The following is a 21,042-nucleotide window of genomic DNA, read 5'->3' on the forward strand; positions in this document are numbered from 1 at the left end:
TTTCCTGCCCCCCATGTATCCAGGTTTCGGGGAAAGGACTTTACCCTGCCCACAACCATCGTCCTTCGCAGGGATGTGCAGAGGCAGGTGGTCCTGATTCCGGTTGAAGACCAGCAGAAGAAGTCCTCACCATCGGGTACCCAAAAGACTTTGTGACTCTCTTGTTTAGTTAGCGGGTAACCCTGGGAGGCAACTGAGTGGTTCAAGGGCAAACCTACACTCAGTAGGAGGAAAGGTGGTGGGGCCCACCTCCTTAGTTAGTTTGTGTTCATGATGCGAGTTGTGGTCACAATGTCCCACTTACCTTTGAAGGACACTTTAATTAAAAGCACTTTAATGTAGATACTTACAACAGTTTGATTTAAGGCTGAGATGCCCATTAACACTCTAGTGACTTGTATTTATAGTGGCCTGTATTTTAGTGGCCTCCTTGATATTGTATCAGTCGGCCAAGTGGGAGGTGTCAAGACTTTTGGTTTATTTAATATAAGGATCAGATATGTAAAGGGATCTAAATAAGTTAACAGGTGTTTGTGATTGTGACTTGAGCATGCGCAGTTGGCGCAGCTGCCTTTCAAATGGTGGCAGGCTGTCATTCTCACTATAGCACTGACAGGATCACATCGCCCATTGGTTTTTGACCTATGGTAAGCCTATGGTCAACTGTGGGAATTATAAAGGTTGTATTGTGAAGAAAAACATCTCAACTAGTTTGTTTAAATAAACAAACTCTAATGACTAACCATTGAGTCATCCATTGTGTGGTGCCCGTCAGCCCTTTCGGAGGGATTCAAATTGAACATTTTTGAAAGATCCGAACAATTGGTATACTTGAGAACTTTGAGGTTCTTTGGGGTATTTTGTGATACTTTGTGGTATTTTAGGGTATACTTTGGGGTATTATGGGGTATACTTTGTGGTATTTTGGGGTACTTTGGGGTATACTTTAGGGTATTTTCTGGTACTTTGCAGTGATTAGTAGGACCCACGTAATTGTGCGGTTGAGTCTAATTAGAACTGATCTGGGGTCCACACTTGAGGGGTATGACAGCCGTATGCAGGCTGCTATTTGCCCATCTATAATCTATTCTATGAGATCTACCTTGTTATAATTTCAGAAACCTATGACTACATCCCATTCTCATGAGGCCTTGCACAGAATGTTTTGTTCCAGGATGGCTGCCTGTAACATAGCAACCATTATTTTGTGCAAGAGACAACGGTTGCTATGTGCAAAACAGTTGCTATGTGTTGATTTATGATAGATATAAACAAAAACACAATCATTTGGTGTCTTATTACTGGATCTTGTAAATGATTCACAGTAGAATAGCAATATCATGCTTTTCCAGTGTTTGACCTAATCTACCATTGCAGACATAAGGCATTTTCTGTACAAAGCCTCAATTACTCAGATTGAATGAAACCACAAATATTCCTCCTAACTTAACACATTTTTTTTAATGACACAAACCATAATCAAGTAACTTAGATATTTTTTACTGCAAAGATATTGAGGCAAATGCCATCAGAGCTTTAATAATAAAGATTTTCCATAAGTACAGCTATTTACAGTTCCACATCATGTATCAATATTTCTGTCACACAATGGTTACTACTGGTTAATATTAACCAATATGCATACTTTCCAATGCCAGGTGCATTAGGTTGCTGCTTTTACCAAAAATGGTAAAGATCTCTCACGTGAGCCTTTCCCTAAAAACAAAACGAGAATTGGGGCATCGAGAGCCTTGACAGTCACTCGTTCTGACTAGAAACTGTTCCTGAAAAGAAAAACACAAGTCTCGTCATACAGTCTATTCAGGTCTACCGTGCAATGCCTGAGTATCAATCATAGCCAATTCTTCATCGTCCACCCACTCATCCTCATGCGGTTGAAGGACGGGTTTGGGAACCAGAGTCTGAACAGTTTTTAAATTGCCTGGTGTCCCAGACCGCCGAGGGGGATTAAACGTCCTGTTGAGACACGGAGAAGCCATTGTGACCAAAGGGCAGACGGGTGGTGGGGAGGGGACTCGAGACAGGTAGTCCAGGCCGCGCTTTCTCTTCAGGCTTCTGGGATCTTTTTCAGCTGAAGGGGGATTCCTGGTCAGAGGCGTGAAGGGTCCCAAGCCTCTGACTGGCTGTTGAGTTGTCATCTGTAAAGACAGCACGGCAGAGATTCTCAGTTGTATTACAGCAATATAGAGCAAATGTGGTAATTATACCTACATTTAAGACAACGATAACTTTTTAACTCACACAGGTTCTTGGGTCTTGTCTTGCATCGATTATACAACCTGGAGTTCTTGGTTGCAGAGCTGGAGATGAGATGGAGTTTAGACCATCAGACTGAATGAGGTGCGAGAGCCTCTCCTCTGCACTCTTCAGGTACTCCTTGCTCTGATTAAAACATAATAAAGAAAACAACAATTAGTCTTTCTGTCAAGCTGCATATTTTCATTATAAATTAGACAACGTGTTGGTTATACAGCCTGTCTTACAGGTTTTGGACTAATGTATACTCTACCAGATGTCTGAGCTGGGTGAGCACCTCCTGTAGATGTGCTTCCTTGGGGTTTGTGGAGATGAACGCCAGATCTCCAGCGTAGAGCACAGGGATGAGAGTAGAGTACTGGGTCCTCAGCTGTAGGTTGCTCACAGCCAACAGAGCCAGAGGCTTCACCAGATCTTCCAAACCAGACTGAGCTAAGGAACTGGAACAACGCACTTTCACAAAGTTCATCCTCCCGTCAACCAGATGCAATACTGGAGAGGAACCTGCATAACGGAGGTTAAAGAGTGATTACACACTAGATCATGTTTTTTTTATTTTTTTTTATCTATATAGTGAAACCTATTAATCCTGGTCATTGTTTCAACATTTCTGGGACAACATCACACAGCAAAAAATACAGGCAGAAACGTGTCCTTGTGCTGCCATGTAGTGTCTGAAATGTGCACCCAGTGCTGCACATTCTGGCCCCTATCGTGACGTGAAAGTACCTCTTTCGATCAGGGTGGGGCTAGAGAGTGCAGAGTGCAGAAAACATGAACATTGTTACTCAGCTGATAGAGTTGTGCCCTTCCTGATGACTTGTCGTACAGAACTTGTAAGTCGCTTTGGATAAAAGCGTCAGCTAAATGACTAAATGTAAATGTAAAACTGTTGCCGCCCCCAGCAAGCAATCAGTGGATCGACTTGTGCAAGGACTGTGTGCTGCTGCCGACCGTTGTTTCGTTCATGTCTAACTTGTACTAGATAGAGACCGATGTGTGACAGAGCCGGCAAGGATTTCTTTATTATTCCACCGTTTTTCAAACAACATAGGCGCGAATGGGATTTTTCGTTCATCTCCCTCTGGCTCTAACCGTGTCCGTCTGTCGACATGGTTACCTAAACCTACCCATGGCCATGTTGTGCATAATCCATTAGTTTACAACAAAGTCAAAAGGAGAGTAATGCCAACCACTGGTTTGGGGAAAAAAAGAAAATAAAGAAATCACTCACCCTGTCCATCTATGACGGAGATGACATACCCCACAAGATCAACCTCTCCACATAGCAGGGGGGATTCTGGATTTTGGAGATCGACAAAGTTGGCAGATATTCTTGGTTGGAAATGCTCCAACAACCATTCCTGGGAGGCCTAAAATGATAAAAGCAGTAGGCCTAAATGTCTGTATATTTATTTGCATACATTATCTAAATGTGTAGACACTAGGGCTGGGTACCGTTCCCATTTGAACCGATACCGGTACCAATTCCTGGAATTCGGTATCGGCACAACAATGGTACCTTTTTTCGGTACTTAACTCTCTGTAATAAGACACCTTTTTCAGTTGTAAAATATTAACTCCAAACTTCTCAATTTCAACATGGTTATTTATTTAGAACATTGTTATTTATTGTTGTAACACACCACACTCAAACTAAATCGCTTTATCATGTATTTAAATGTTTTAATATCAACATTATATGGCCATCCTCAGTCAATATTATTAAACTCCTCCTCTTGTTATTTATTGTTGTAACACACCACACAAACTAAATTGCATGATCATGTATTATGTTTTTAAAGGGGACATGCATTATAAATGGCTTTTTCCTGTATTTAGCATTGTATTATAGCAATAGGGGTTAGTATCAATGGGTCTGTGTCTCTAATTACCATATTGACTCATCAGTCTAGTCTCGAGTTCACGAGATCTTCCCTCACTCAACTAAGCCGTTCTGATTTGACGGTATTGCTGACGTGAATAGGGTACTGATTTGCATAACTAAAGCCCCCTCTATGGTTGACAGCGACAGCAGAGCGAGTGGAAATATCTTCACTTCCTCAAACAGAGCGAGGCAGAGAGAGAACGAGCGAGCGAGAGAGAGAGAGAGCAAGAGAGGGAGAGAGAGAGAGCGAGAGAGGGAGAGAGAGAGAGGAGCTTCTGTCGGGGAAACAAACACGCATTTTACACACAACCTGACGCGCAGGGCTTCTCCCTGGTAGAGAGAGGGACCGCGGCGCAGGAGTGTGTGAAACACAAACACACACGCATTTGACGCGCGGGGCTTCTCCCTGGTAGAGAGAGAGAGAGAGAGAGGGACCGCGGCACAGGAGTGTGTGAAACACAAACACACACACATTTACACACACAACCTGGACCGTGCGGGGGAAGCAGTGGAGAGATAACTTTATGCTCCGTGTCCCTCTCTCTCTCCCTCCCTCTATCTCTCTCTCTGTCTGCCAGTCGCAGACTGTGGGTGACTCTCACTCAAAGCGCTTATGGGCGGAGCCCATCCAAAAATAGCCTGAAATCCTGAGGCTGAAAAATTTGGCTTTTGAGTACTTGATCAAAAATATAAAACAATGAATTTTCTTTTAGAAGAAAAACATTTCTGATGTGTTCCAGAGACTCAGGAATTGTGTAAAGTTGCCCAATAGTGCAAGGAATAGCAATGCATGTCCCCTTTAAATGTTTAAATATCAACATTATGTGATCAAACTTTCCTGGAGTTGGGTGCTGGTCTCTTGCGTGTGCTTTGATGGATTATGGTTGGTTTTCATCATTGGGCTTCCTCAGTTTGCTGGCGTTTGAGATTCCTTGCATGGAGGGCTCGCTGCGGCTTCTGCTGTGTTTCGGGGTGTCCCGGTGTCGTCTCGGACCGTCCGTGGTGCTGCATGTCTTCTCATTTGATCGCTGTTGTGTCTGTCTGCTTGAGTGTTTGGGGTCATGGCTCCTTTGGCGTGGCTGTAGGTCCTGGGGCGCTTTCCTCCGTGGAGTTTGGGGGTGGGGGCATGGGTTTCGCCAGGACCGGGGCAGATGGTGCGGCCCGCGGGGGTGGCATTCTCGTCGCCGTGCATGGCAGTGTGAGTGGCACGCAGGCTGTTTGTGTTTTCCTTCGGTCATGGCATGCTTTATCGGGGGGGGGGGGGGGGGGGGGGGGGGGTCTTGGATGGGGATGTGGTGGGGATAGATGTGTGGGGTATTTGGGGGACTGGCTGTTTCAGGGGGTTCACATGCCTTCGAGCAACATTGTACTTATTTTATGCCTATTCTTATGTCTGCACGTTAAGTTGTACTACTTTTATTGTATTTTATACCTATTCTTATGTCTGCAATTTATGCATTGGTTTTTATTCTGTCACCTATATGCTGATTTTATGCCCATGTTCATTTTATACTAATTGCTGTGGGGCACTCTGGACTGCGGTCCATGTATGAAAAGTGCTATATATAGATAGTTATTCATATTTATTATTATTATATTGTAAAAAATGTATGCATTGAAATGTCTAAGTCTCGACGACATTGAAAATGAGGGCGACCTCAATTGTCCTTATCAAGAACAAATAAAGGTTTGAATTGAATTTAATCCGGTCGTTACCCGTAAAAGTACAGAGTTCGGTACCCAACCCTAGCAGACACTAAAGTCTTTGGTAAAAGACAGTACCTGTATTTCTTGAAACTGCGTCTTCTTTGTTGCCGTGAGCTGAACGACTGCAGTAGCGGCTCGTTTCTTGCCTTCAGAGGTAGTGAGGTTGTAGGCCCTGTAGCGACCGCCCTCCCTCAGCAGAGACTGCAGATCCATGCAGGGTCGCCAGATGCTCATCATGTGCACTGAAAGCAGGAGAAGCATTTGATTTCACACCAGAGGTCCTCAATCATTATCAGGTGGATTTCTTTTTGCATACATGGACTTTGTGCATCCACAAAAAGAGAATGTGATGGAAACTTTCAGGATGAAATCACCCGTAGCATACAGCTTATTATCTGTATGGCGACGCAAACACGAAGATGAGATAATACCCAATTTTAGCATTTTGTACATTGTATATTTTGTAGTGTTTGGTCTTTATTCTTTTAACTTGTTTTACTCTATGAAGCACACTATCAGGGGGCTCATACAGAACCAAGCATTTCACTGTAATGTACCTTATATGTGACAAATACAACAAAACTTGAAACTAATACTAGCATTGCTGATCAGAAATGTTAAGAGCATCTTCACCATAAAAACAATATTTATTTTGCGCGTAATCTCACATCCAAACGCCCTAAGCTGTTTTGCACACGTTCATTTAGTTTGACAGTAAATTAGAGTAAATTAGATAGAATATGGCCACCAGGTCGCCTGGGACGTTGAATCATTGCGTTACACCATGAAATGACGTAGCAAAATAAAATAGCAATACCTTGTTTTATAGGGACTGCTACCATATCATTTCATTGAGCTGTAATTAACACAACACAAGGATTCAATGTCCCTGACGACATCACTGGTGGCCATATTCAAACTCATCCACTCTCAATAACTGTCAAACTAAATGCACATGTGCAAAACCGTTTAGTTTGTGGACGTGCGTGAGATTATGTGCAGAATAAAATCAGCAGTTTATTTTGGTGAAGTGCCCCTTTAAATGCACACCATTGCCGCCTGGTTGGTCCCTTGAGTCAGCGATGCAAAGCTTCCACACAGCGGTGACTTCACGTTTGGGACAGTTCCCCTCTCCCTCCTGGGCGTTGTCCAGAGCATGGCGGTACCGCTCCTGCAGGTCGGCCTGTCTTTTGTCTCCTAGAGAGCGCCTGTAGCTATTCAGGGTCCCCAGCTGTTGCTCACTCAAGCGGGCCTATAAGACAAGACCAGTACAATAGGCATTCAATCAACATTCCATTCACAAAGAAAATATGGAAGTACCGTTCTATTACATCACTATCTATGTAGTGTAACCAGTATAGTTGGGTACTGAACTTGGTACTTTTTTTTTTTTCCTCCTTTTTCCTCCGATTTTCTCCCATCCCAATGTTAGTCGTTATGCCAATTCCCAATCCCCTTCCTGGTCGCTGCGCACTTACCCCCCACAGTTGGTCTGGGAGAGTGGAGGCTATCACGTGCTTCCTCCGACACACGTCTAGCCAATCAACCGCTTCTTTTCACCTGGCAGCGCGGACTCTCACTGAGAGGGTGTAACGTGTGGAAGGATCACACTACCCCCCTTAGATCCTATCCGCGCTGAGCAGGCGCCCCGACCGAACTGTAGGAGTCGCTGTTTACAACGACCCGGACCCACCCCGCCAGCTTTCCCACCCTCTAATACAGCCAATTGTATTAGTGTGAACGGCCAGCCAAGCTGGTGACAACGCCGGAGCTGTGAGCTGGATTCGAACAGGCAAATCCAGCGTCTCCGGTGTTGGTGACGAACGCAATCTCTGCTACGCCACCTGACCGCCCCGAACTTGGTACTTTTAAGGATACCGATCGAATTACATCGGTACTACCGGTACGTTTTGGTACCTTTACATGTTTAGTATGTAATATGTAATGTAAGAGTGTAATACATGTATACTAGACAAGAGGGAGCCTTTTCCACAAATATATATATATTACTGTCCCGTCTCTTGGGTCTTTGGAAAGACCAGATGAGGTCAGGAGTTTAATAATATTTACTGAGGATGGCCATATAATGTTGATATTAAAACATTTAAATACATGATAAAGCGATTTAGTTTGCGTGTGGTGTGTTACAACAATAAATAACAAAATGTTCCAAATAAACAACTGTTGAAATTGAGAAGTTTGGACTCATTCTTTTACAACTTAAAGTGTTTTTTTGTGTTTCTTTTTTGATTTTTAATTTTCTCAGTGAGTGATGGCCACTAGAAAAAAAAAATTGGTACACATCGGGTAACTTAGAATGAGCAGAAGTTGGAGAGGAAAGAGGGGAGAAAGAGAGAAAAAGGGGAAAAAAGAGAGGAGAAGAAGAAAACATAAAAAAAATATATATATATAGATAGATATATATATATAAATATAAAAATAAGGCTCAATAATAAAAACAGAGACAAAATAAAACAAAATAAAACTAAGACCCCCCCCCCCCCCCCCCCCCCAAAAAAGGGGGGGTACATCACATAGGGTCAGACATAAGACGGAACATAAAACAATAATACAACATAGACAGGCTAGCGGCTGTTCCTGGGGAGGATCAGTTACATTTGATCGTTATTACTTTTAGAAGAAGTCAGATCGTGTGTGTTTGACATATTCTGTCCATTTCGACCAGACCTGGTAGAACTTCTCCTGCTGAATTTTTATTGAAAATTACATCTTTTCCATTATGTAGATGTCATGAGTTACGTCTATCCAATCATCTACTGTTGGTGCCTCTGGTTTTAACCATCTTCTCGTGATAGCTTTCTTGCTTGCTATCAGAAGCATCATTATAAATTTTTTGACGTTGAGGTCCCATTTTTCATAGGAAATATTTCCTAGGTATAGGGTGTCAAATTTGAAGGGGATGTCAATCTCAAGTAAAGTGTTTTGTTATTACAGAGAGAGTCAAGTACAGAAAAAAGGCACCATTGGGTATAGACACCGAATTCCAGGAACTGGTATCGGTTCGAATGTGAACGGTATCCAGCCCTAGTAACCACTAACCAGCCATACTGGGTTTTCAAAATATTAGAATAACACTGTTTCTCAGCACCTCCAGGTACCCAGGGTCGTTGTCTGCCGCTTCCTGCAGCTCCTCTCCCTCCTGCAGACGCTCAATGTCCTGATGACGGAGGGTCCGTCTTCTGCTTCGAGGCCTGTTGTCTGGAAGATCACAGCTTGTCAAAGCACATTCACTTTAGGGCTGCAACTAACGATTATTCAGTTAACGATTTTTAACGATAATTATTTTATTGATTAATTAAACGCTTAATTTACCAGAATAATTTGTATTTATTTGCAATTGAACATTTAAAAATTATTGACATGTGTTTTCAAGTGCGGTACTACTATCCTTAGGTCACATGGGTAGTTACCACCTACTGAATAGCCAGAGTAGGAGATGAGCCATGATGTTTATTTATATCTGTAGATGCTGTGTAGTTTGGATGCCTACTTTGCATGTTATGACTTTGAACATCTGCCACGTCCACTGCAAAGACGGTACGTAAGTAACGATATGATGGTCATGAATATGCAAGTCGATGACATCAACTCATCGTAGCAGCCCTATTATTTCGCTTTATTCAATACTCACCATGTCACTCACACATTTTTTTTTAGTTTTTTAAAATAAATAAACATGAGCCGTACCATTCTCCTCTTTTTCAAACTGCGTTTGTATCTTGGCAAAAACGATCTCCATAGCTTTGTGCTTGCTGTTGTCATGGCGTCTGGCCTCTTTCTCCTCTGCGCGTGAACAACGAAATACAAAACCTCCGCCCGGTTTCTTCTCCATCCACTGGGGTCGAAAAGGAGAGACAACAAGCATCCTTCAGCATCATAAAATGACCACTCTCAAAACCCGCCCACTTTTCTTGATCCTCCAATCACAACCGTTGCTTCCATCAGCCAAAACATACCTGTATAGGGTAACTTCTTAACACCACAATGTCCACACACCCTACTGGGCCTCCATTGCTAAATAGAGAGGAGACAGGAAGCAGGAAGGGCCTGGGATCAGGGTGAAACCCCAGCTTGGTATCCCATCTCGCCGCTCTACTGCTGTTGGCACAAATCTGAAATGTAAAAAAAATAAAATAAAAAAAACAGGTTTGCTTGTTGCCTCGTTCTAACTCAAGGATGAATCCGATTTGCATGGTACGTCTGCTTCGAAACCCCTCATCAGTGTACCTTCAGCATGAGGGATTCAGGCGCCTCTAAAGGCGAGCAGGCATCTTGGGATCCCACCAGCTCGGCTCCATGGATGATCAACTTCCCGCCGACGGCGAGTCGACCCTTGTGAAGCATGGCGGTCAGCGGGACGTCCATCTGGGCCTTGATGGCGTACCAGCCGTCTGTCAGCCAAACGCCTCCAGCCGGGGATTCAGCCGTGGAGTCGGGACCTCGCGGGGTCTTGATGTCACCACTGCCGTGCCTGGTTGGGTCGTGGCCCCTTGAGACGACGCCGCAGACACAGAGGACCAAGGTTTTGGCTGCCGTGTCGTCCCTCTCCATGATCTTCCTCAGTGCGGGCCTTCGGCTGTGGTCTACCTCCACATCATATCTGACAAAAAAAACACACATTTAAAGAAAATAACAATACAAAAATACACATCAAATTCAGCTGAATTACTAGGGATGGGCACGAGTAGTATTTTCCCAGATTGAGTACTCGTGAATCACTTGAGTAGTGCTCGAGCAATTGTTTAGCGATTTTTTTTAGCATGCATCTTAAAACGCATGGCAGCAGCAATAATGAGATATTGCACACTGGAAACACACACAACCGATTTTATTATGCCTCGCTCTGTGGACAATGCACACTTTGCACAGCAATATCCCAGATGCTTAATGCTCCTCGAGATAAGATGGTGTGGCCGAAGTCAGTCGCCGTCTGGTTAGCTCCGCAGCGAGTGTGCGTATTCTTTTGTTATTTCATGTCTATTTTATTATTATATTGTATTTTTTGCACAATCGAAGGCGGGCATGGCCACCTTCATTTCACTATATGTCATGTGTATGTATTAGGGGTGTAACGATGCATCGATTAATCGAAATGCATCGATTCTAATGTGACGATTCAACTGCATCGATTTGAAAATGTTAGAATAATTATAATCGAAATGTATCCATTTAAAAAAATATTAATGTTTTTTTTAATGTGTATTGTTTTTATTGACCTATAGTCCATTCATGCCGAGTGAATCAGTTCCCCCAGCCACATTTGTGTATTCAACATCTTTTGGGAAATTAACTGATGTAAAAATGTATCAAATGTATCGAATCGTGGTCAAATGAAGAGATTTCATGATGCATTGAATCGTTGCCTGAATAATCGTAATCGAAATTAATCGTTGTGAGGTCGCATCGTTACACCCCTAGTATGTGATGAATAAACCTCTTGAATCGAATGCGTATTTTCAGTCAAAACAGTCAGTTACTATTTGTAATAATTACCTCCACTGTTGGCATGTATTCATATCAATAGTCTAGTCTATGAACGCTACGCAAAGTGGGCAACATTTTGCTGGCGCAATTTTGGAATTTGGAAATGCACAAACACGAACCATGGTTATTATCTTTTGGATAACGCTAAGCTAACAAACTTTTAGCAGTAACGCGTGTACTATCCATGCTCCACAGCTTCCAGCAACAAACTCACTTTTCAGAGAGAGCGCGGTTCTTCCATTTCATTGGCACAAACAAGCACTTTTAATCATCACCACCTCCTTGTTTTTTCACCACCTGCCTAATCTATTTTCTCCATCATCTCTCACTCTCACTTGTCAATCCATCTCTTTCCTTTCCTACACTGATTTCTCTTCCTCAAATATGCTCCTTCTCTTTCTCACTGTTTGACTTTATTTTACGTATTTGGTGGTAACAATTCTTTTTAACCGAGCACCCTCAAAAACCACCGAGTTCAGTTGAAACAGCGAGTACTCGAGTGGCGAGTACTAATCACGCCCGTCCCTACTAGGAACACGTTGAATTTTAGTCATACATACCTATATTTGAGCTGGAGGAGCACCTGCTCTGGGGTGAGGCAGAGACTACCCATCTTTGCAGGAAAAGACCTCTCGGTGCAGGCCTGCTTCCACACGACCCAGCGGTAGTGATTGTACACCCACTCTGCGCTGATCAGCTTGGGATCCACACCAGGGGTGTCGCACAGCGCTCTGTGGGAGGCGGCAGAAGACATGGCAGAAAGTCAGCGTCTCCTCTACATTCAGATGGACCACAACAGTAATGACATCACTGCCACAGCTTGATTGGAAATGACTGATTAGCTAAACAATATCTACATCAATGTCCCTCAAAAAAGCGATCATAGACTCAGCGCTAAGAAGTAGAGCTTAAATCATGATCACATATCAAAATATGAACAGTTTTAGTGTACATGAAACAAATGTTACTGCCATTACAATACACTGCTATCTATGAAACACTTACAGAGGAAACACGCACTCGTGCAGGCTGCATCTGCATATACCGGTATTAGACTTAGGGGTGGAGGAAAATATTAATTCAGTGTAGTATTGTGGTTCTTTGCCCCACAATATTATATGGATAACCAATGCCCAATATTGTGAGATTTCACTGTACTATTTCAAGGCTTTTAATGAAAGACTATAATAATGTTCTGTCATATTCTTGAAAATGGAACAGACGGCCAACTTGACTGCTTTGAAGTCTGAAAGGCAATTGAAAGATAATATTATTCAAGCGAATCATGGCTTTTATTCAATAGTTGATTTTCACATTTTATTTCTCCAAGGGATATAATTTCAACTTACCGGTATTAATGTAGTCAAATGAAAGAAAAATGGAATGATAAATCGCAACATACTGCAGCACTGAATTGCAATATTTAAGGTATAGGTATATAGGATGGCCTAGAGGTAAAGAGTTCGCTAGTTTGAATCCCGCCACTGACAGGAGGGTGTATTCAAGCTGTGAGCTGGTGACTGAAGGGTGGCTGGTGTTACATCTATGGTGCCCACCTTCTCTGCCCAAGTGCCCTTGAGCACGGCACTGAACCCCAAATTTGCTCCCGGGGGCGCTGCACTAACCCTGCGCTCTAATAATAATAAGACCTTTCTGATGAAATGCATGTGTGGGGGACTGTGTGTATGTGTAACTAGGAGGGATATGCAAAAAGACAAATTTCAATCGCCTTGTGTACAATACACAGCATACAATAATATAATCTCCTCTTCTCTTGCAATTCCCACCCCTAATTCGGCTACATGGGATTTCTCAAATATTACAATCAATTCATCAATGTCGCAAGATCTGATATGTTAAACAGTGATTAATAGACACGCTACCTGTAGAACTCTTCTTTCCCTGTCGTTCCATCACTCCTGGGGATCAGCCATCCTCCATCAGCCAGCTGGACACCACCTCCCTCTATAAACACCTCCTTCTTGAGGAACTGTCGGCAGGTGAAGCGGAAGGATTCTGCGTTTTCACCGCTGATCTGTGACACATGCTGGTGCACTCCGTATCCATAGAGCTGTGTGAAGAATAACATAACAAGTAAAACATGGAAAGGACTGTTAAGGGTTCGTTCTCACACATTTCCCCCATTTCAAATTTCCAGACTTTCTAGACCTTAAATTCAGTGCTCAGTATGATGTTTGCCTGTACTGCCATGGAAATATATATATATTTATTTTTATATATTTTCTTTATTTAAACTTGAGTCATACAGTTCAAGTTGCAAGAGCAATTAGCAGAAACAACTACATTGATTGTGGGAGGGTTATTGATAAAAAAAAATCAATATGACTAGGGTCTTATAGGTTATTAGGCACCATTACATTAACATTCTATAGCTCAAGGTTAGTCTTCATGGCAATACATACCACAATATATACAATTACAGTGGGTCTTCATAAAAACTTTATTCATATGTTTTAGGACTGGACAGCAATATTTTTCATAGAAATTCCCCAAACTTTGAAATTGATTTCCATGCATTTCCAGACCTGTAATGTAGCCCTGTTATAGTCCTGCCCTTACTGTACCTGTTTCTGTGTGTAGTGGACAGGATGACATCCATCTACTGCGTCCCTGAGGGACACCCGGTCCACCCCTGAGGTTTTAGCCAGGAACAGGCTCCCCGGTAGCGGCCGGATGGTCTGACGCTTCTTTTTTCTCAGCCTCATGTCCTGCATATCCCGTGCAAGCTGTAGGCTCTGGAGATTCTGAACCACGTCTGTTGATAAGACCACCAAAACAGCATCAATCAATTCATATATACCAACTATATTCTATATATCAACTATATTCTGTACAGTATATCCTGTGCAGGCTGCAAACTCTGGAGATTCTGAACCATCTCTGCTGATAAGACTAACACAGCATCAATCAATATATCATAACGCTAAATGTTCATATTTTACTGTTTATTATACAACAGTTAGTTTTGACCAAGCAATGAGAGGAGCTGAGAGCCATTCCTTAAGTTCTGATGATCTAACAGCACTGGAACCTTTCCTCGGCATCACTCCGTGCACTCATGTGATAAGTTATATTTAGCTATATTTGTTGGCAGAGCGGAATTAAAAGCAATGTATAATTTAACGTCTCAATGATTTTCATAATTTGCTTAATAACAGTGTTATAATACAAGTTTATTTTCCCCCTTTTTTAAACCAATATCACACTCGAGCTCATACTTTATATAGTTGTGGTCATCTCCGCATTTTGCAATCACATCACAGCCGTGCTAAAATACAATAAAATATTCCCTTGTGTGTGATACTGCTAAATTAAATTCACTTGATGAAACATTTTTACCTTGACTACCAGATAACAAGTAGTCTGCGGCAGATCCCTGTGCAGGAGAATCCCCTGCTCCACGATCAATAGGAAGGTTTTTGCAACTTATGTCACCATTGTCTACTGTTTTAACATTCTGTGAGTCCAAAATCTGAATATCTTCTTTGCGCTCTGTATCAGTTGCGTTTGCAGGACATTGTGGGTTTTTAGTCGGTGGGACAAATGTGTCGTTCTTCGACGGCGTTCCACAGAGATGCTGGAGTTTATCCTCCTTGTTTTGTGGGTTAGATGAACAGTCTTTGGCAGTAGTTCTTCTGAACGGAGGAACAAACACAGGCGTCCTTGCCTTGACCTGTGGCACATTACATTTGGGTGTCTCTGCCGTAACGATCTTGTGAAATGGGGGAATAAACACTGCCGTCTTGGAATTTGACGGTTTGCCGTCACCAAGGGTTGAATGCGTCGGTGTCTGTGGTCCTGCCTTCTGCCATCTGGGACCCGCAGAGCTCTTTTCCTCTCTGTTAACAGAAACAGGACGCAAGGCAATGAGTTGTCATCAGCTACTTGGCGATCCCTGTCGTAGCACCTCATATTACAGTATACAAATTACAAGATAATTACTGTGTATTAACATAGAAATAACCAGAAATCCTGGTAGGATGTGGTAATGACAAGTAGGCCTAATAATTATTAGGGATGGGTACCTTTCACATTTGAACCGATACCGGTACCTGTGAATCGATACCGGTACCCAACGGTACCTTTTTTCGGTACTTTAGTCTCAAGAAATTTTATTTACCTACCTCAGTCGTAAAAAAAAATCCAAACTTCAAATAACTACAATTTCGACAGTTTTCGGCTTGTCATTGCTCCGACTGCTTTATTGTTGAATCAAGTCAAATCCTAGGTAAGCATATATTGTGCGTGTGAACGTTGACACAAAAAAAAATAAAAAAATAAAAAAATAAATAAAAAAAGTTAAAAAAAACACTTTTTTTTTTTTTTTTTTTTTTTCTCACTTGATTCGATACTCGGTAGTACCGACGTGTTTCGGTTCGGTACCTCAAAAGTACCGAATTCGGTACCCATCCCTAATAATTATGGAATGTAATTATGTTAAGAGCGCTTCCTCAGGTAAAACCAGAGTACAAATAATTACTTCAAGTAATTAAGTTATTTCTATGTTATTTATTACCCTGTAATCTGTGTACTGTAATATGAAGTGCTACTACACTGTCTGCTGTACATCACCACAGGGGCTTACCTGTATGGCCTGGTGATATTTGGATGATGCGAGATGTTATACTTGAAACCTCTCCTGTCCTTTGTTAGGCCTAAAATCAAGAACACGTGCATTCAGAAATCATTTTGTTCTCATTATATTTCATTAGCACCTGGTGTTCGTCACACTGGTAGTCCGTTACCGTCTGAACAGCTTTTTGCTGGGAGGAGTGTCGAGTGCCTTGGACTATTCACAGTTCGGTCGAATTCTGCCAATAATCTTCTTTTCAGGGGAGGTTGTTCTAGATTAGAAGATATTGAAAACAGAAAGAGGATTACTGTGTAATGGTCATGATTACCATGTATATGCATAATTGTGAGACAAATTACTTTCTATTGTCCTTATTTAATTTAATATGATTGAATATTTTGTTCATGTGTATTGCAACTTACCAGTTATATCTGTATCCTCCATTGGTCTTTTCCCTGCCCCCGTCTCTACAGATTCTTTGCCACAGACAGGAATGTCTTTCAACCTTTCAAAAGCGAGCCTCTGTTCAGCCAGGTCCTCCTCGTCCTCTAACAAGGCCTTGGCACAGTCTACAACCTCCTGTGCAAAGTACTTCTGCTGGGTGAAGGTGCAGCCGCCGAGGTCAAGTGATTCAAAGTTTGTCCTCGAGGACTGGTGCGTCACTCTGTCCATTGTCTGTGTCCTTCCACGGCTCCCCAGTCCTCCAACCTCGACTGGCACACGTTGGTCGGGAGTAAAGGATGCAGATGCACAGGGGAGCTTTTTCTCTAAAGGCCTTTCATGAAGGTTCTCTCCCTTCGAAGATGCAACGTCTTCCTCATTAAACTTCAATGTTTCTTTAAGCTCCCTCTCAGATACAGACACACCTTTGCCGCTGGCTTTTGCAAAACAACTTACTACTGGATTACGGAGATTTCCTCCACCCTTCACATTGCCAGTTTTGCACAAGGAAATAACAGATTTATCTCCCAGAGGAAGAATTCCTTGAACAGGCATTTCTTTCTCAATGGCCATGTTGAGATCAGAGGTATTTCTTGAAATGGATACTACTTCACCATTGAATGAGTTTAGATGAGATCTAGAGGTCTCAAATGAGCTTTTTAGGCAAGAGTTGATGGGAGACTCTCCCCATTTTTCATCAGCAGATTCATTCAGCAGGGTTCTTGCCTTCAATGGGTTTTTTTCTGAGACAATAACCTTTATTCCCCCTGCTGTTGTACATTTGATTATCTCCGGATTACTGTGAGCATTATCGGTCGTCTTTGTTTCAGAAATGGCTGGAATGTGTTCGTTGTAATCGTTATCATTAAAAAGAGTCTTTGCCTTCTGGAGTGCCTCGGTTGATACTCCTATTCCCTTGCCACTGGCTGTAGAAAATCCATTTCTCTGCGGTGGGTGGTGAATAGGAGTGATCGGTCGACTCGTTCTCATGCCAACAACCTTGGTTTTTATATTTTCCTTTTTATCCTCAGGCCCATCACACTCACTCAGCAGAGCCTGTGCTTTCTGAAGGGCTGTAGTAGAAACTGCTACTCCTTTGCCACTGGCTGTCTGAAATCCTTCACTACTGAATGAGTTTAGATCACCAACACAAAATCTAGAGGTCTCTAATGAGCTTTTTAGGGAAGACCTGGGAGTAATTGGAGCATCTGCACTTTCTTCACCAGCAGATTCATTCAGAAGGCTCCTTGTCTTCAATGGGTTTCTTTCGGACACATTCACTTTCATTCCCCCTGCTGTTGTGAAAGCACATTTGACTTTCTCTGGATTACCGTCAGCCGTCTTTGTTTCTGAACAGGCTGGAATCTGTTTGTTGTCATTGTTATCATTAAGAAGAGCCTTTGCCTTCTGGAGTGCCTCGGTCGATACTCCTATTCCCTTGCCACTGGCTGTAGAAAATACATTTCTCTGCGGTGGATGGTGAATATGAGTGATCGGTCGACTCGTTCTCATGCCAACGACCTTGGTTTTTATATTTTCCTTTTTATCCTCAGGCCCATCACACTCACTCAGCAGAGCCTGTGCTTTCTGAAGGGCTGTAGTAGAAACTGTGACTCCTTTGCCACTGGCTGTCTGAAATCCTTCACTACTGAATGAGTTTAGATCACCAACACAAAATCTAGAGGTCTCAAATGAGCTTTTTAGGGAAGACCTGGGAGTAATTGGAGCATCTGCACTTTCTTCACCAGCAGATTCATTCAGAAGGCTCCTTGCCTTCAATAGGTTTCTTTCGGACACATTCACTTTCATTCCCCCTGCTGTTGTGAAAGCACATTTGACTTTCTCTGGATTACCGTCAGCCGTCTTTGTTTCTGAAAAAGCTGGAATCGGTTTGTTGTCATTGTTATCATTAAGAAGAGCCTTTGCCTTCTGGAGTGCCTTGGTTGATACTCCTATTCCCTTGCCACTGGCTGTAGAAAATCCATTTATCTGCGGTGGATGAGCGGTAGATCGACTTGTTTTCATGCCAACGACCTTGGTTTTTATATTTTCATTTTTACCCTCAGACCCATCACACTCACTCAGCAGAGCCTTCACTTTCTGAAGGGCTGCAGTAGAAACGGCTACTCCTTTGCCACTGGCTGTCTGAAATCCACCGTTCCTCGGTGGTGGAACCAGATTTAAATTGGTGGGATGACTTGTTGTCACAGTGTCCGTTTTCTGCGTTTCATCCTCAAACACGTCACAGTCATGCAAAAGGGATCTAGCTTTTGTCAGTGCACAATCAGACACAGATATTTTCTTCCCACTGGCGGTACTGAAAGCACTGCGCGTAGCAACAGTTGTTGATGCGGTGCGCGAGGAGGAAGAGAGTGGCTTTTCTATCAACGATGTCTTTGCAGATCTAGAAACTGCATTAGTGACGGGTCTCTTAAAATGCTCATTACAATGGCGTGGTGGCATTGTGTGGTTTGCAACTGGTTCAACATTCACAGTTTCAAGTTCATTGCATCCATTGGCAGGTTTCCCAGAAGGGTTCACACGGAATCCCTGAGCAGTATTAAAGCCAGAATTGTTTTCCTTATGACTGCCACTTCCAATCTCTGGTACAATTGTCCATTTCCCATGATTTGTTGATGCACAATCATCGCTTTCCATTACATCACATTCTTTAAAGAGAGCCTTTGCCTCTTGAATGGCTTTTGCATAGATTGCAATCCCTTTCCCACTGGCCATCTGAAATCCACTCTTCTGTCCATGGGATGCAGGTGTGTTGATTTTGCCATTTTCACATTCATTTGTTTTACAAATGTGTTCATAACTTTGAATGTCTGGAACCAGCCTGTTTTTTGAACAATGGGATTCCATCACAATCGCTGAAGCAACTTGCATTTTCTCCCCACTGTCCAGATCATGTTTGCCTGTGGACAAAGAGTATGTGTCTTCTTCTTTAATATACAAGTCACCGTTTCGAGTAGTATTACCCTCAACACTGTCCTGGTGCCTAGCAGTCAGATCAGTTTCCTCTCTTGTTACGCCTGTGTCAGAGCTGCCAGCCAGCAGGTTCTCATCTAAATCTGCAAACAAAGCTCTAGCTTTGTTAAAACTCTTATTGGAAATTCTCATCGCATTTCCTCCCGTGGTTTTAAAGCCCATGTCAAGCGTTTTGTCAAGATTTTTATCCTCAGGCTTGTTTATCTCGGTGTCCCCATCCATGTCAGATTTATCCTCTCCCAGTTTTGCCGACTCAATGAGAGGAGTACTTTCAGAAGTATGTTTGGAAAGGGGAAGTGCATCTCCAGTTGGGGCTTTCTCTTTGCTCGTTCTGTAGAATGACGTACACGTTGATTTACTTTTGGCGATGGGTGCCTTGCAACTCTTCTTTACATGAGGAATAGAGGTTGTTCTGTCTGAGGTCTTTTCAGCGTCTGAGCTAAAACTGTCATCAAAATCTATGCCGTTTAGAAAATCGGGATCCAATTCTTTGTCGGCTCTTTGGGGAGACGAGACATCATCTTGAGAATTTAAGCGTGACTCTGCAGGTTTGAACTGTGTAAATTCAAACTGGCTGCCCGCGTCTTCCAAAAGACTGCACAGCTCTGTGACATCGGCTCTCTGCGAAGCCGTCAACTGGGACTGGACGTCTTCACACTTCTCCGTTGATGAAGAGGGTGGACATGTTGAATTTGTGACTTTGGTTCCCAGTGACTGGCAGGTCATGCCGGTGTCTTCTTCAGTGTTGCAGCCACGTTTAGGGCCTTCATCCTCAATCTCTTTAAATAAACCCATGGCTCTCTCCAGATTGATGGCAGAAATATTTATTCCTCGATTTGAGGCAGTTCGGAATCCAAACGCACCGACAGAAGGAGGAGAAACAGTTACTCTCTGTGGGACATTAACTTTCGCATGCTGCTCAACACACATGCTCATATCTAATGCTCTTTTTGCACCATCAGGCGGTCTCTTGAACGTATTCTCCGCGTATGGTTTGCCGTCTGTGCCGGGGCCAAACCGCCGTCTCCGCTTGGCTAGATTCGCTACATTCATGGAGGAAATAGCAGGAGTTGCGGTTCCCACCATAACGTTGTCCAACGGTGCCTTTTCCTTCTCCACAGTTAATAATGGAGAAGGAACAGTCCTGTTACTGCCAGTTTTAAAACCAGGGCGCGGTTGAGTTTGAGCGGCTTTCCCCGAGCCGGGAAGGATGAGTGATGATCCGGTCATTGGAGTGACAGCCGTCTGGAAGCCACTATCATTCATTGTGCGCTCGGTTTTAGAGTTGTTTAGGATACTGACAGAGCTATGTCCTGCGTTGCTGATGCCAGTGCAGTCATGGTGATGGGCAGCTCCACTTTGACTTGATTCTTGTGTAATCAGCGGTCTTTTGTTCCTCTGTTTCAATGCAGACAAACAAGCCGATGCAGAGAAGCGCTCTTGAGAAGATTTATTCGTTTCTGGCATTTGAGTCAAGTCTTGAGCAAAAGCTTTGCAAAGCTGTGACACTTCGTAATCCTGGCCTTTGGCTGGTACCGAGGACTCTTTATTTTGTTCTGTCAAATCTCCCCGTTCTTGCAGCCAGTTTCCTACCTCACAGGGATTTTTGCTGACATGTGGTTCATCTGGTGTGTTT

At 43.0% G+C, this 21,042-nt stretch overlaps 2 protein-coding genes across 3 annotated transcripts; both read right to left on the reverse strand.

Annotated features, from left to right (window-relative positions):
- Positions 1–1,568: 1,568 nt before the first annotated feature.
- Positions 1,569–21,033, reverse strand: LOC311226984 (breast cancer type 2 susceptibility protein homolog). 2 transcript variants are annotated; one of them, XM_084312468.1, is made up of 17 exons: positions 16,394–17,378; positions 16,144–16,242; positions 15,984–16,053; positions 14,738–15,237; positions 13,963–14,153; positions 13,261–13,448; positions 11,938–12,108; positions 10,121–10,493; positions 9,850–10,005; positions 9,581–9,728; positions 8,982–9,091; positions 6,923–7,124; positions 5,948–6,114; positions 3,512–3,650; positions 2,531–2,781; positions 2,263–2,403; positions 1,569–2,159 (listed from the first exon to the last, which is right to left on the reverse strand). In XM_084312468.1, the coding sequence occupies exons 1-17, from the start codon at positions 16,983–16,985 to the stop codon at positions 1,818–1,820; spliced, it is 3,840 nt and encodes a 1,279-aa protein (XP_084168594.1). In that variant the 5' UTR covers positions 16,986–17,378; the 3' UTR covers positions 1,569–1,817. The 2 variants fall into 2 exon arrangements, with proteins under 2 accessions (XP_084168594.1, XP_084168595.1); XM_084312469.1 differs by lacking the exons at positions 14,738–15,237; positions 15,984–16,053; positions 16,144–16,242; positions 16,394–17,378 and adding an exon at positions 21,000–21,033.
- LOC311225302 (uncharacterized protein) lies at positions 17,501–20,201 on the reverse strand (the record flags this gene model as incomplete). The annotated part of the gene is made up of 2 exons (XM_084310525.1): positions 17,501–17,538; positions 18,266–20,201. The coding sequence occupies 2 exons, from the start codon at positions 20,199–20,201 to the stop codon at positions 17,501–17,503; spliced, it is 1,974 nt and encodes a 657-aa protein (XP_084166651.1).
- Positions 21,034–21,042: the final 9 nt, after the last annotated feature.

This window comes from Notolepis coatsorum (genome assembly GCF_963971535.1).
Source record: "Notolepis coatsorum genome assembly, chromosome: 1".
NCBI classification, from domain to species: Eukaryota; Metazoa; Chordata; class Actinopteri; order Aulopiformes; family Paralepididae; genus Notolepis; species Notolepis coatsorum.